Source organism: Poromitra crassiceps, assembly GCF_964638095.1.
Source record: "Poromitra crassiceps genome assembly, chromosome: 2".
Lineage (NCBI taxonomy): Eukaryota > Metazoa > Chordata > Actinopteri > Beryciformes > Melamphaidae > Poromitra > Poromitra crassiceps.
Window position 1 is genome coordinate 28,695,285 of NC_139624.1, and position 15,691 is coordinate 28,710,975.

Genomic DNA, 15,691 nt, shown 5'->3' on the forward strand with positions numbered 1-15,691 from the left:
GTGTGTGTGTGTGTGTGTGTGTGTGTGTGTGTGTGTGTGTGTGGGGGGGTGGGGGTGGGGGGTGGTACATGGCACACCAACACCAACACTCCACTGACCTGAGGTCATGTTGTGTGTGTGTGTGTGTGTGTGTGTATATTTGGGGTGTGTGGGGTACATGGCACACCACACTCCACTGACCTGAGGTCGTGTTGTGTTGTGTGTGTGTGTGTGTGTGTGTGTGTGTGTGTGGAGGGGGGGGGGGGGTACATGGCACACCAACACTCCACTGACCTGAGGTCATGTTGTGTGTGTGTGTATTTGGGGTGTGTGGGGTACATGGCACACCACACTCCACTGACCTGAGGTCATGTTGTGTTGTGTGTGTGTGTGTGTGTGTGTGTGTGTGTGTGGGGGGGGGGGGGGGTACATGGCACACCACACTCCACTGACCTGAGGTCATGTTGTGTTGTGTTGTGTGTGTGTGTGTGTGTGTGTGTGTGTGGGGGGGGGGGGGGGACATGGCACACCACACTCCACTGACCTGAGGTCATGTTGTGTGTGTGTGTGTGTGTGTGTGTGTGGGGGGGGGGGGGGGGGGGGGGTACATGGCACACCACACTCCACTGACCTGAGGTCATGTTGTGTTGTGTGTGTGTGTGTGTGTGTGTGGGGGGGGGGTACATGGCACACCACACTCCACTGACCTGAGGTCATGTTGTGTTGCGTGTGTGTGTGTGTGTGTGTGTGTGTGTGTGTGTGGGGGGGGGGGGACATGGCACACCAACACCAACACTCCACTGACCTGAGGTCATGTTGTGTTGTGTGTGTGTGTGTGTGTGTGGGGGGGGGGGGGGGGGGGACATGGCACACCAACACCAACACTCCACTGAGCTGAGGTCATGTTGTGTGTGTGTGTGTGTGGGGGGGGGGGGGGGGGGGTACATGGCACACCAAGACAAACAATCCACTGTTGAGAGTAGAGAGTTCCCCATTCATTTTCTCCATAGACATTTTGAAAAATCCTTATGAGTTTTAAGGCTGGAACCAAGCCAACCCGTGACCTACTGAATTATGAGTGATTTCCCCCCCATTTTGTTTTTGTCAAATCAAGTCAAGTTCAAGTTCAAGATTGCTGCTGCCTGCTGCACAAAGATGCTGCCTGACCTCTGGAGCCTGTCCGACTGGGTCTTTCAATATTGAAGAGGGATAGGAGCATCCCACTTTTATAGGGCGGTTCTTCCCCTACTGGCAGGTGGATATGGCATGGGGTGAGAAGCGGAGACTCCGACCCTCCCCTTTGCTCTGCTCAAAGTGGTCTGCTCCATGTCAGGAGCAGTTATCGAAAGCGGGGAATTTCAAAACAATGTGCATGCTAGATGCATGTCAATATCTGCTATAGAGGGTATGCACACCCACTGGAACACGCCCCCTCAATCGGGAACGATTGTCAAAATGAGTGTCAAGTTCCTCCCTGAGCAGCAGGTGTCAGTTATCTAGGCTGATTACTGCATTCAAGCTCAGTCTTGCTGTGACTCAGTGGGCGTGACCCCACAGTGACTTCTGCCTCTGTGACATCACATGCATACCCTCTATAGGCCTATATCTGCAAGAGCGTCAGTCAATCTTAATGATAGTATCAAGCGCCTTTATCAAGCCTTTATGTTTATCAAGCCTTTATGTTTATCAAGCCTTTATGTTTATCAAGCCTTTATGTTTATCAAGCTTATCAAGCCTTTATGTTGATCAAGCCTTTATGTTGATGGCAATCGAAAAGGAGACTGGTTTCTTTGGACACGGACTGCATTGACAGGGTGACGGAGAAGAGGACTGCATTGACAGGGTGACGGAGAAGAGGACTGCATTGACAGGGTGACGGAGAAGAGGACTGCATTGACAGGGTGACGGAGAAGAGCGCACTGATGCGACGTTGACTTGCTGCGTGTGCTGTGTTGACGTCCGCTGTAATGACTGAATGTGTTTCTGGTGTCTCCATGTGAAATGCGCACCGCAGCACACAGAGGTGCGCGACTCGCGCGAGGCATGAGCAGAGCTCCGTGCCCCCTCGCCCGTCCATTAACGGCGCAGCCACACTTGCGCGACGTTAAATTGGCGCAGGCTGTCGCTGCTGCCCATTCGCTTTGTATTGGATCTGGTAGCCAGGTATCCCAGCATGCTTTGCAAGGCATCGAGCGGCGGACGGCAGCGACGAGAGGAGGGGCCATTTTGAAATCGACCAATTGAAGACGGAAATACAGCAAGACAGCCAATCGAGCTGCTAGCACGAAGCGATCAGCAGGCAACAGCAGTGACACGTGACAAACGTCGCTGTAGTCGTCACATGGACGTTCCGCATCCATTCTGCGGGTCGCAGCGCCGCACCCCAGGCGTGTGATTAGAGAGACTGAAGCCCTCTACACACGATCCACGGTAAAACAGCTCTGTGCCCGCTGTCCCATTGTTTTCCTATGGTGGAGAGCGGCACTGCTCAACTAGGATGCAGCACTACAGGCTGCAGCACTACCCTTGGTGACGCTCACAGATCGATTTTGTCACTTTTGCGCTGCGCCCAGAGTTTAAAATATCTCAACGCTGACCTACTTATCGCTGCCCTTTCATGAGTGCAACCAATCAGAGGAGAAGATAGCCGCTCGTGCCGCTGCTGCTGCTCGACTCGTCCTGCAGATTTGCGCTCCGCTCACCAGGTCGCTCTACCTCGCGGTGAGAAAAGTGCAGAACGCTTATCATGTGAAGACGCCTTGAGGAACAGAGAGAGAGTGAGGCAGGGAGAGAGAGAGAGAGAGAGAGAGGGGGGGTGTGATAGGATTTGTTTTGATGCTCCTCTGCTCTTCAGCTGGGTGATCTGGTTTAAATCAATATCACAATCAAAATAATGATAGTGTATTAGAGAGGGAGGAGGGAGTATGAAAAAAATCTTAGAATTGGCACTGTAAATTCACTGCTTATTTAATGCCTATTTAACTAGGATTGTAAATTTCATGTAAATTCAATGTAAACTCATTTTTAACTCGGACTGTAAATTCATGTAAATTCACTGCCTATTTAACGCCTATTCGGTTCAAGTATACATACTACTGCATGCGCTGGGACGTGTCATCAGTGATGTTAACTGGGGTCGTGGGGTGTTTTGGGTCTGTCAACATCATACACCCTCGCCCAGTAGACCCAGCCGAGGCCGATTACGACCCCGACCCGCGTCCCAGAAGCAGCCGCTCACGGATCAGCCTTCCTACTCTGTCTGCAATGTTGCCCGCGGAAGGGTTGATCACGCCCAATCCGCTGCAATAGAGTTAGTGCTACACCGCAGTATTGAAAGACCTTCGGTGCATGGAGGTCTAAGGCCCTGTTTTAACTATTTAACTCAGTCTGTAAATCTCATGTAAATTCAACATAAATTCATATTTATTATCCACGGAAGTTGGAACACTCCTCCACTCATGTGCATTTTGTATATATACTGTATACTCGATTTGATTGCACTTGTTGCAATGTTGTGATTGTCTTTTAGTTATCTTTCCTACTTCTTTATCTCTGTATCAGGGGCGGACTGGGATCATAATTCAGGCCGGGCATTAGATACCAAGCAGGCCAGGCCAATATGGGCCGACGCGAAAAATTTGGGGCATTTGAAGCTCAATTTGGGCCGTTTGAAGCCCAATTTGGGCCGTTTGAAGCTAGATTTGGGTCGTTTAAAGCCAGATTTGGGCTGTTTGAAGCCCGATTTGGGCCGTTTGAAGCCCAATTTGGGCCAAGTCCAATTTTACAATGAGATGCACCCACTTTAAACCTGAATAAAGTAATAAAACCACTAGTAAACCAGTAGGCGGCGCCTGGCCTGCTGTTCAGTGAGTGGCCTGGCCTGGCCTGCAAAAAAAAAAAAATTTTTTTTTTTTTTTTTTTGCCAGGCCAGGCCAGGCCAGGCCAGGCCAGGCCACCGGGCATTTGCCCGACGTGCCCGATTATGCAGTCCGCCACTGCTCTGTATATTGACCTGACCGCTACGCTGCATACAGACACTAAGACAAATTCCTTGTATGTAACTTGCATACTGTGGCAATAAAAGTGATTCTAATTCTGATTCTGAACTCATCATCTACAAACTGTTATTGTTGTTACTGTCCAGAAATAGGATATTGTATGTGATGAATGTACCACATTTATTTTCATTTACTTTATTTCTATCTCATTTATGTTTGAATTGATGCTTTGGCAACATGTGAACATTTGACTGCCACATATTAATTTCAACTAGTTGACTGCAAACTCCTAAGTATTGTCTTGGCTGAATATCATTCCAATCAAAGTTAGAAATTCCCCTTTGATTTTATTTTACTTTTGTTTATGCCTATAAGGCAAATGTTACTTTGTACTTGAGTGCTCCCCCTCAAAGTAATTTTGGTATAGATGGGCCATTGTATTTGAGCAAGCAGCATTCTAACATACCGTATAGTGAACTGTATGCAGAATATATATAGGGAGACAATTATTTCTTCGTCAATGTAAAGCCACAGCATAGTAAAGAGGACATTATTGTGATTTGTGTAGTTCTTCATAGATCTAGCTTCATTTTGCTCTCAAAGTGCACCAGATTGATGCATTTTACTTTAAAATGTACAAAACTTTCTTATGGTGGGGGCATGCCCCCGGACCCCCCTAGTGGGTGTGAGGTCTTCAGCATCATCAGATTGTCTTATAGCCCAAAAAGCTGTATTAGTGTTCAAATTACTGCAGAAAGAATTGTGGCATGAAGGGCTTGAGGGTCTCCATCTCAAACTCTGCGGCTGAATTTCAGTCCCAGTCCATCCCTGAGTATTGATCAGTTCTATGATAAATGATAATGACTGTGTGATATCTGAGATTTTATAAAAAGCCAGTATCGGCCACGTATATCAGTCTAACTACTGTTTATCTGTGTAAATGTCTGTTTATTACTCTGAAAGGAAACTCCTTGTTGACTCTCACTTTCACCATGTGATGGCAGCTGATTGCAGCAGAATAGGCACTGGGCTTCAAAGGCGTCCAGCGGGCCTGATGGTGGAGATAGCAGGGGGGGAGGGGGGGGGGGGCAAAACACTGAAACAGCCTTGTCTGTTCACACCTTTATCAACACGCACGCGCGCGCACGCACACACACACACACACACACACTCGCTCTCTCTCGCACACACACACACACACACACACACACACACACACACACATCAACACAGTCATTAGCCTTCTGTTGAATCAATATTTCCATCTCTTGGGTTTACTCCTATCAGGGGGAAAGGCAGCTCTTTATCTGCCCAGACAGAGCCAGACGACCAGGAAGCGGGAGAGAGAAAGGTGATCCCCCCCCACCACCCTCCCGGCCTGTCATTAATCCGACTGCCAACACACACACACACACACACACACACACACACACACACACACACACACACACACACACACACACACACACACACACACACACACACACACACACACACACACACACACACACACACACACAGTGAGACAGACACAACAGACACAAATGCATGCACACTGCAAAAACCTACCCAACATAGCAAGTCATTTATGTCTGGTATATATTATCAAGCCTTAAAATCTTGTTTTCCTTCAAGTGGGAAAAGGTAAGGTTCCCAGTGCAGTTTCACATGTTTCAAGACTTCCGAGTAACAAGTGTCAATGTCTTGAAACAAGGCAGGAAATGCCAGATCGCTCCACTGCTGTCAGGTGATCACTTGATCCAAGGACATTCTTGAAATTCCTGAAACAAGTATACTGATCTCACCTTGTTGGCGGCAGATTCATTCACTTTTTTTTAGAAAATTATGATTTCAAGACTCCATACCAAAACCTCCCTCGTTCCCTCACTCACACACACACTCCCTCACACACTCCCTCACACACACTCCCTCACACACTCCCTCACACACTCCCTCCCCCCTCTTCGCTCACCACGTGGTTGGTCCGCTCTCTAACGGGCCGGTAGCCCGGTGCGGGGACACACTGCTCGGCATGTCCGTTGCAGAGGCAGCTTCCCTTCACGATCAGGTCGTAGACGGCGAAGTGGCGGCCGGGTGGAGTCGCGGCGGCGGCGGCGGCTTGCTCTTTGGCCTGGCAGGGACACGATTGGTGCTTCAGCAGATGGATGCGGATGTTGGTCACCCTCAGCTGCTCCTGGGCCTCCGACCCAAATGGATCCAGGGACTCCCACTGGGGAAGGACGCGGTAGATCACCTGTCAGTCAGAGAGAGAGAGAGAGAGAGAGAGAGAGAGAGAGAGAGAGAGAGAGAGAGAGAGAGAGAGAGAGAGAGAGAGAGAGAGAGAGAGATTCGTGATCATATTTCATCAGGTGTGCCACTTGATTCACCTTCCTTAACTATACTGGTGTGTGTGGTGTGTGTATATATATATATATATACACACACACACACACATACATACACACTATGCATGATGATATCGGCACTTCATTGGTGCCGGCTGATATGAGAGGCTGATAGAATGACGCTTTATTTATGCCCAGTAGGATGAATCTTACAGTTTTGTTTGAACGAAAATGTTACATAAGGGCATCCAGGTAGTGCAGTAGTGCCTCCTCTGGTCGGTCGGGGCGCCTGGTCGGGGTGGAAGGGAACTTGTGGGAATAGCGTGATCCTCCCACGTGCTACGTCCTACCGGTGAAGCTCCTCCTGTCAGCTGAAAAGAAGCGGCTAGTCTCGGCTCTCCCCAGATCGGCAAAGGGTGGAGCAGCGACCGGGGCAGCCAATAGAGAGCCCCGTGGCTGAAACGTCACTTCCTGACGACAAACTGCGACTTTCTTGACATGCAAAGTTACGTTTTAAATTGACAAAATTGGCGTTGGCACCCCGTGGCACAATTCAAACAGGATCAAAAAAGTAACCTTATTCTCCGTCCACCGCCATTCATATTTTTCGCAGCGCTGGTACAGGGAGAAAGCAGGGAGTGACGTTTCACTTTGGCTCTCTATAGGGCAGCATGGGGATAAATTGGCCAAGTATAATTGGGGAGAAAATAAGGAAAATTCTGATTTTTATTTTTATTTTATAATAAAGGGCGTCCAGGTAGTGTAGCGGTAGATTCTCTGCCTACCAACACGAGGGTTGCAGGTTCGCGTCCTTGTGTTACCTCCGGCTTGGTCGGGCATCCATTCAATCATGATAGTCTGGGCTAGTGTCTGTGGGTGGGAAGCCGGATTGAGGGTATTTGTCCTGGTCGCTGCACTAGCGCCTCCTCTGGTCGGTTGGGGCGCCTGCTCAGGGGGAAGGGAACTGGTGGGAATAGCGTGATCCTCCCACGTGCTACATCCTGCTGGTCCTGCTCCCACTGTCAGGTGAAAAGAAGCGGCTGGCAACTGCGCATGTGTCGGAGTAAGCATGGTGCTAGTCTACGACTCTCCCCAGATCGGCAGAGGGTAGAGCAGCGACCGGGGCAGCAGGGGGAAATTGGCCAAGTCCAATTGGGGAGAAAATGGAGGAAATAATCTGAGAAAAAAGTTACATAAAAAAACATGGCATGTTTTACATAACCTAAGTTGAAGTAGTTTTCTTATGTTGACCAGTGAATGTGTACATTTTGAGAAGCATTGTAATTATGTCTGCATCTGCCAGTGGGCCATCATGATAAGAGTAGTCATAATAATTTGTTCATTCCACTACAGCATTGGTTCCCAGACTGGGGTACGTGTACCCCTAGGGGTATGTAGAGGTACTACAGGGGGTACTTGAGAGAAAGGGAAAAATGGAAACAGGTAAGAAGAATAAATCATGAAAATGAATTAAATGTTAAAATAAATCTGCTCAGGAGGCACACATTTTATCTCTTTCACTCCAGTTCTTACTTTGTAATGTTATATTCTTCAAAAGGTGAGTTATCATTAATTAATTGCATCATCTATAGTTTTCTCTTGCAGTTCTCTAAGCAAAATGTTGGAGTCGGGTAAAGGGTACTTGGGATTCAGAAAGTGGGTACTGAAGTAAAAAAAGGTTTGAGAACCACTGAACTACAGGACAGACTTGCTGTTCTCTGAAATTAGGTAGGGGGGGAAGGCAGGCATATGTCAGTATCAGCAATCGGCCAAGAGTTGGAAAATATCGGTATAGGGTATTGGGGAAAAAACCTCTTATATCGTGCACCCATATTCATTAGCAGAGTGATGTTGCCATTTTATTGCGGCACTGAACATGAAAATGAGGCATGAATTCCTGCTGAATGGGTGAAGTTACAGCCTCCACTAAACGAACAATGCTAGGCTCAATTCAACTATATTCATTGGTAGCGATGCTGCCAATGCTGTCACTCCATCTGTCATGTTTTATGGGGGGGGTTTGTTTGGCCAGTATTAGCCGCCTTACACCCCACCCACCAGTGTCTGCGAGGGTACCAGACACCCTTAAAATGAACGTACCCACCCACCCTCTCTCCCTCTTTACCCTGGCTGGACTCTGGACATCCAAATAGAAGATCCCTTTATATCCCTCCCCTTGCCGCTGCCATCGCCATGGCAACCGCTGCCACTGGCAACCAACATACACCGCTGTCGTTGTCAGGGCGAAAATAGTTGGTTTCTTCCCCCGACTCTGGCTGTGAAAGAAGTGTGTGTTTTTGCACTGTGTCTCCTCGCCAAATCGTGCGCGATTGTAGGGAGTGTGCATCACTGACTGGCTGTCATTGATATCATTGGGCGAGTGGTGTGTGAGTGTGTGTGTGAGTGAATGTGCATGTGTGTTTTTGGGGATGGGTGGGGGTGGGGGTGGGAGGGGGGGTCGTGCAAGCCGAGCCCCCATGCTGCTCCCTCATTGGCTAGATGACCGGCCGGGAGTGCGATGGGAGGAGCACTATTAATTTCCCTGTTGTTGGAAAAGGTCATGGGGTCACGGCATTGTGGTCCGCAATTAAGAGAACACGACAAATAGGACGAGGGGGCGCCTGGTCCGCGGGAGAGCACGGAGAGCAGGGCCAGACAAAGATGCAGCTCCCCATAACTCAGGCCCGGACAAAAGGCCTGCGACAGCCCGGCGACACCACAGCAACACCAGCACACACACACACACACACACACACACACACACACACACACACACAAATAAATAAGCAGAAACACACATCGATGTTGCACATTCCTTTACACAATTAGAATTCAAGAGACCTGGTGCTCTCACTACAGACTGATGTCCAATTGTTCTCCTGCTGTGAGGAGACATCATATTCATTCAACACACTGATGACACCGATCTTTCTGTTTCTTTGTCACTCGGAAACAACAACAGTTCTCTGCGCTGGGTTGAGGGATGCCCTATAGGGTACGCGAGGGGTTCCAGGGAGTCCTCCGCAAAATAAGGAATAATCTAATTTAGCTATAATTTACTTATAGAAATAATCACAATTAAGGAATATTGTAATATGTTTCATTCTCACTGGTATCATCTGCTCACAGGGTTCACACCCTGTTTTTAGCTTAAATGTGCCCTGTAGCCAGGTGCTAACGGAAGAATAAAAGGGGCTGTCCAGCTGCACATTATGTTTATTTCAGCTAAAATCAGGATGTACATGAGGCCTTTTCAAGTCAACTTGGCATCTCAGGGCTTGTGGCGACTTGGATTACGCCAGGTGAGCAGTATGGAAGCTATCCCTTTGGAATAATCTGATCCGGTCAGTGGTAAAAACAAGCTTGTTTAGTGCAGTAGGGGCATGTGGCTGCCAACTGAAGTGATCTGGGTCAATACTGCATCAATTTCAAAGATTTCTGCTCACATGACTTAGTTACAGTATATGTTAAAAAAAAAAAAAAAAAAAAAAAAAAAAAATGAAAATAGGGTCCAGGTTGAAAAATACCAAGATTCTCCTTTAACTTTCACATTACCATGATTGACCAGTAGGTGCCTGATAAAGTTTGATGCGGTTGATCCAGCATCCTTTATTTTGATACTGCAGACATTCCATTTAGTGATTGTTGTTGTTTGGGCCTTGTGTGAAGTTCTTTATAGCCAAAGGTTATGACTAATTCCACAGCAGCTGCAGGTGTGCTTCTCACCATATTGTAATATCAGAGTTGCTGCACCATCACTGCATGATGCAACACTGGGACGTGACGGTGACGCGTCAGGGAGGAAGAACAGAAAAAGAAAAACAAAAGCTGAGCGAGTTCTGATTCTGAGCAATTTAGTTATAATCACTTGATGAACAAAACCTTGATCAAAACATAACAGTGTTATGTGGTTCATTTGAATTTCAAGGACTTAAAAAAAAAATATATTAAATATTTTTTTTTAAAGTTGTCTATTTTCAAGGTATTCCAGTACTCGATTTCCAACCTCAAAATCCAAGCACTTCAAGGACCTTGTACTGTATGAACCCTGTGCTCAGCAGACAGTAACACTATTGAAATTCTTCCCACGGGGCTCCCCGGTGGCTCACCTGGTAGACAGGTGATAAAGGCTAGTCCTTCCCACAGCCAGCCTGGGTTCAAATCCGACCTGAGGCCCTTTGCCGCATGTAACCCCCCCCCCCATCTTTCCTGTCTACCTACTGTCCGGTCAATAAAGGAAAAAAACACTTCCCCTATTGGAGTCCCTGGGCCAAAGTCTTATCAAGCTAATTTAGCGCTGTGAGAATCCCTGCTGCTCTATGACAGATATGAAACCTTATTATCTTTATGATGTCCCAAAACCTTTTAGACACCTTCATAGACAAACAGAGCTCTATGGGCTTGGAAGGAAGCAATGGCACATGAGATCGTGGTTGATTTCTTCTAAACATGTTGCATGTTACATGTTACAGGCCAAAGAAGCCACATTTTGAGTTCCTCTCTCAGAGACGCAAGGCAGCGGCTTCACCGTCATCTCTCTTCCTGTTCCGGGATGAAAAATAATGTAAGTCTGGCTTTAACAGCCCTAATCCCATCAAAGCACTTCTGTGGGCGGTAATCTGCTAAACAGGCACAATGGGCATTGATGGAGCGAGAGAGAGTGAGAGAGAGAGAGAGAGTGAGAGAGAGAGAGAGAGTGAGACAGAGAGAGAGTGAGAGAGAGAGAGAGAGACAGAGAGAGATGTATGCTTTGGCAATGTAAGATGCACCTTATCATGCCAATAAAGCCCTTTGAATTGAATTGAGTGAGAGAGAGTGAGAGACAGAGAGAGAGAGAGAGAAGGGGGGTTGGGGTGTCTAGCCAACAGTACCAACATCCATCAGAGCAACAACACTTCCTTCCCAGCAGACAGACGGAGAGCCCACTGTAAGCATGGGACATGTGTGCATGCTTGAGGAACTGTGCAAAAGAGAAGTGTGTGTGTGTGTGTGTCTGTGTGTGTGTGAGTGAGAGTGTGTGTGTGTGTGTGTGTGTGTGTGTCTGAGAGAGAGAGAGAGAGAGAGAGAGAGAGAGTGTGTGAGTGTGCGTATGCGTGTGCGTGCGCGTGTATGGGCATGCATGTGTGTGTGCGCAGGCCAGTCTGTCTCGCTCCCTTCTCTAAGGAGGTCAGTCTCTACAACAAACTCACATTCTTCCAGCCCAGCTGACCTCATAAATAAGGCAGGAAGCCCTGCATGCTCGCATGCTCACACACTCTCGCTCGCACGCACGCACACACACACGCACGCACGCACACACGCACACACACACTCTCGCTCGCACGCACACGCGCGCACGCACACGCACATGCACACGCACACGCTCGCACACACTCTACCTTTTCCCCACATTACAGGTGAACACGCAGAGCTTTCAGCACAAGAGATGACATGCTTTCATGTTTGCTGGAGAAAGAGGAGAGGCAGAAAGCTGAGAACCCATGCTCCATGTAATCGCTCCGAGCTACCAAATCCCCTGACAACCCCCCCCCCCCCCACACACACACACACACACACACACACACACACGCACACACACCTCTTCCATCACGGCTCACGCTTATCTGATGGCGGAAGCTCAAACGCTCCACAGACAGACATGCATGCGATCCAACATGCTTTGATACACTGAGAAGAAAAAACAGACAAGACGCACACAGATTCTCAATTCCACACATTCATGAGACACACATGTGCGCCAGTCCCACCCAAAACGCGGTTTAACCAGCTTTTTATTCAACTTTATCGCCTTTTACAACTGACGTCAATCTTTATGAGGTGAATTCACAGTACACAATCAAACAGATTAAAAAAAGTGAGATATGGGGATAGTTTGCGTGTGTTGTTTTTTGAAAATGTTATTGATTTTCATTTAGATTGTTGGTTGCTTGCATCATGATGATCACTTTATATGTCACACTAGTTAAGCTGTTTATTTGGCTTTATTCATAATATGTGACAACCTAATTTCCAAGGATCGTTAAAGTCTTATCTAATCCAATCCGACTTAATCTAATCCAGGGGTTCCCAAACTTTTCAGACCAAGTACCACTACGTACCAAACCACATTTCCCAGGGACCACCTCCACTGCATATACCCCCCCAAGGTAAGTAAATATACAGTAGCGAGGGGAGCAAGGTAAGTAAATATACAGTAGCGAGGGGAACAAGGTAAGTAAATATACAGTAGCGAGGGGAACAAGGTAAGTAAATATACAGTAGCGAGGGGAGCAAGGTAAGTAAATATACAGTAGCGAGGGGAACAAGGTAAGTAAATATACAGTAGCGAGGGGAAGAAGGTAAGTAAATATACAGTAGCGAGGGGAACAAGGTAAGTAAATATACAGTAGCGAGGGGAGCAAGGTAAGTAAATATACAGTAGCGAGGGGGAACAAGGTAAGTAAATATACAGTAGCGAGGGGAGCAAGGTAAGTAAATATACAGTAGCGAGGGGAACAAGGTAAGTAAATATACAGTAGCGAGGGGAACAAGGTAAGTAAATATACAGTAGCGAGGGGAACAAGGTAAGTAAATATACAGTAGCGAGGGGAACAAGGTAAGTAAATATACAGTAGCGAGGGGAAGAAGGTAAGTAAATATACAGTAGCGAGGGGAACAAGGTAAGTAAATATACAGTAGCGAGGGGAGCAAGGTAAGTAAATATACAGTAGCGAGGGGAACAAGGTAAGTAAATATACAGTAGCGAGGGGAACAAGGTAAGTAAATATACAGTAGCGAGGGGAACAAGGTAAGTAAATATACAGTAGCGAGGGGAGCAAGGTAAGTAAATATACAGTAGCGAGGGGAACAAGGTAAGTAAATATACAGTAGCGAGGGGAACAAGGTAAGAAAATTTACAGTAGCGAGGGGAACAAGGTAAGTAAATATACAGTAGCGACGGGAACAAGGTAAGTAAATATACAGTAGCGACGGGAACAAGGTAAGTAAATATACAGTAGCGAGGGGAACAAGGTAAGTAAATATACAGTAGCGACGGGAACAAGGTAACTAAATATACAGTAGCGAGGGGAACAAGGTAACTAAATATACAGTAGCGACGGGAACAAGGTAAGTAAATATACAGTAGCGACGGGAACAAGGTAAGTAAATATACAGTAGCGAGGGGAGCAAGGTAAGTAAATATACAGTAGCGACGGGAACAAGGTAAGTAAATATACAGTAGCGAGGTGAACAAGGTAAGTAAATATACAGTAGCGAGGGGAACAAGGTAAGTAAATATACAGTAGCGAGGGGAACAAGGTAAGTAAATATACAGTAGCGACGGGAACAAGGTAAGTAAATATACAGTAGCGACGGGAACAAGGTAAGTAAATATACAGTAGCGAGGGGAACAAGGTAAGTAAATATACAGTAGCGACGGGAACAAGGTAACTAAATATACAGTAGCGAGGGGAACAAGGTAAGTAAATATACAGTAGCGAGGGGAACAAGGTAAGTAAATATACAGTAGCGACGGGAACAAGGTAAGTAAATATACAGTAGCGAGGGGAGCAAGGTAAGTAAATATACAGTAGCGACGGGAACAAGGTAAGTAAATATACAGTAGCGACGGGAACAAGGTAAGTAAATATACAGTAGCGACGGGAACAAGGTAAGTAAATATACAGTAGCGACGGGAACAAGGTAAGTAAATATACAGTAGCGAGGGGAACAAGGTAAGTAAATATACAGTAGCGAGGTGAACAAGGTAAATAAATAGAGTAGGGAGGGGAACAATGCGCGAGCGTCCGAGTGGCAGCAGCTGTGCCGGCCGCCGGGTCTGTCAGGGAGCCGCTTGACCTCTGCTGACTTCAGGGTCAGAGGTTGAGGGGTCGGAGGTCAAAGGTGACGCTCCTAGCACAGGTGGCTGAGTGGAACGGAAGCCAACATGCAGAGCGCAGACGCAGCTTGAAAACAAGCTGATATTTTCACACCCAAAGTGAAGAACTGATGTAAGGAATGCATAAAAAGCACAATATTTCTCTCTGTCACAAACACACATGCACACACACAGACACCAGCCTGGTCGTCAGAATAAAACATTTGCATTTTACATTTCTGCAATCCACAGATATGTAGAATATCACGTTTCTGAACCAAAAATACATAAATACATAGCATATCCGTTTCTACATACGTGTATATCAACATTATACACATCATAGAGTATGCTATAGACCAAATCACCGTGACGTCACCATGTAAACAACATTACTTCCGCGTACCACTTCGGGAAGGCGGCATGTTTAAATTTGCGTGTTGTCAAATAAATGCTGTCAAAACCTCTCGTTGTTTTCGGCAGACTACTTTCAATTTAAATGTTCAAACGGTTGGTAAACATGCTTGTCCGACGTATCTAGCCTTTCTTCTGTGTTTGTTTTATGTAGTGTTAGCTAGCTATTAACGTTTGTTTACAACTGTCAAATTCGCTGTTTTTTTTGCAGACTCGTTAACGTTAGCTACAGAGCTAACGTTACAGACAGAGCTACTGATGCCACGTTAATTTAATTTAGCTTCAAGTCTACTCTGGTCTGGTCTGGTCCAACAGGTAAATTAGCTAGTCTGGGCTCCACTAACGTTAGTGAAAGTGTTGTTATGAATGATATTAAACAACAACACAACACGAACAAACCATTTTTGTCTTCTTTGTCTGTTTTTGTCTTCAACACGTCAGTTTGTGCCGTTGACCGCCATTATGATGTGTGGACCCCAGGGGTAACCCGAAGTAAATGTAAACATCCCCGCTGATTTGGTCTATTGAAATAGCACGGTGGCCAGTAAGGGTGTTGTGGGTGGGCCGGGGTGGTTTCACAGGGCTGTGCTCAATCCCCAGGGTTTCCTAAGGGGCCCTTTACACGAGGACAGTTTCTGGAAGAAACGACACAATAGCGTTTCCTTCACACCTTTTCCTTCACACCTTCTCCCTGTTTACATGAGCGCTGTTGAATTTTTAAAACGCCGTAATGTACATGCCAGGTCGCTAGGTGGCAGTGTGATCACCTTATTCTTTGCCCATACAAGGACGCTTCTGCATGACGTCATTTCGTAATCGTCTTTCCGGTTTTAAACACGGAAGTAGAGTACGCCTAACCTGACGCTGCCAGATGGACGGTATAGCTCCACATACGTTTCACTAAACCAGTCGATCTGGGAATGCAGTAACCAGACCCGCTGACGGAGGCGGGCACTTTTTCCAAGCTACTTGGCAGGTGATTGGATGACCCATCTGTCTATCACCGCTGGTGGGTGTTAACTTCAACCAATCAGATCGCCAAAGGTGCCTGTGTCTGATCTCAGTGGTATTCATTGATTGAGTCCTCACGGTCGTAA

General features: G+C 46.9%; 1 protein-coding gene across 1 annotated transcript in view; it reads right to left on the reverse strand.

Annotated features, from left to right (window-relative positions):
* Window positions 1-15,691, reverse strand: part of ntn4 (netrin 4) — a 58,264-nt gene that overhangs the window by 33,117 nt on the left and 9,456 nt on the right. The window contains exon 3 of the mRNA XM_083658808.1: window positions 5,950-6,231. Within this exon, the coding sequence (XP_083514934.1) occupies window positions 5,950-6,231 (282 nt within the window). The remainder of the gene's footprint in view (window positions 1-5,949; window positions 6,232-15,691) is intronic.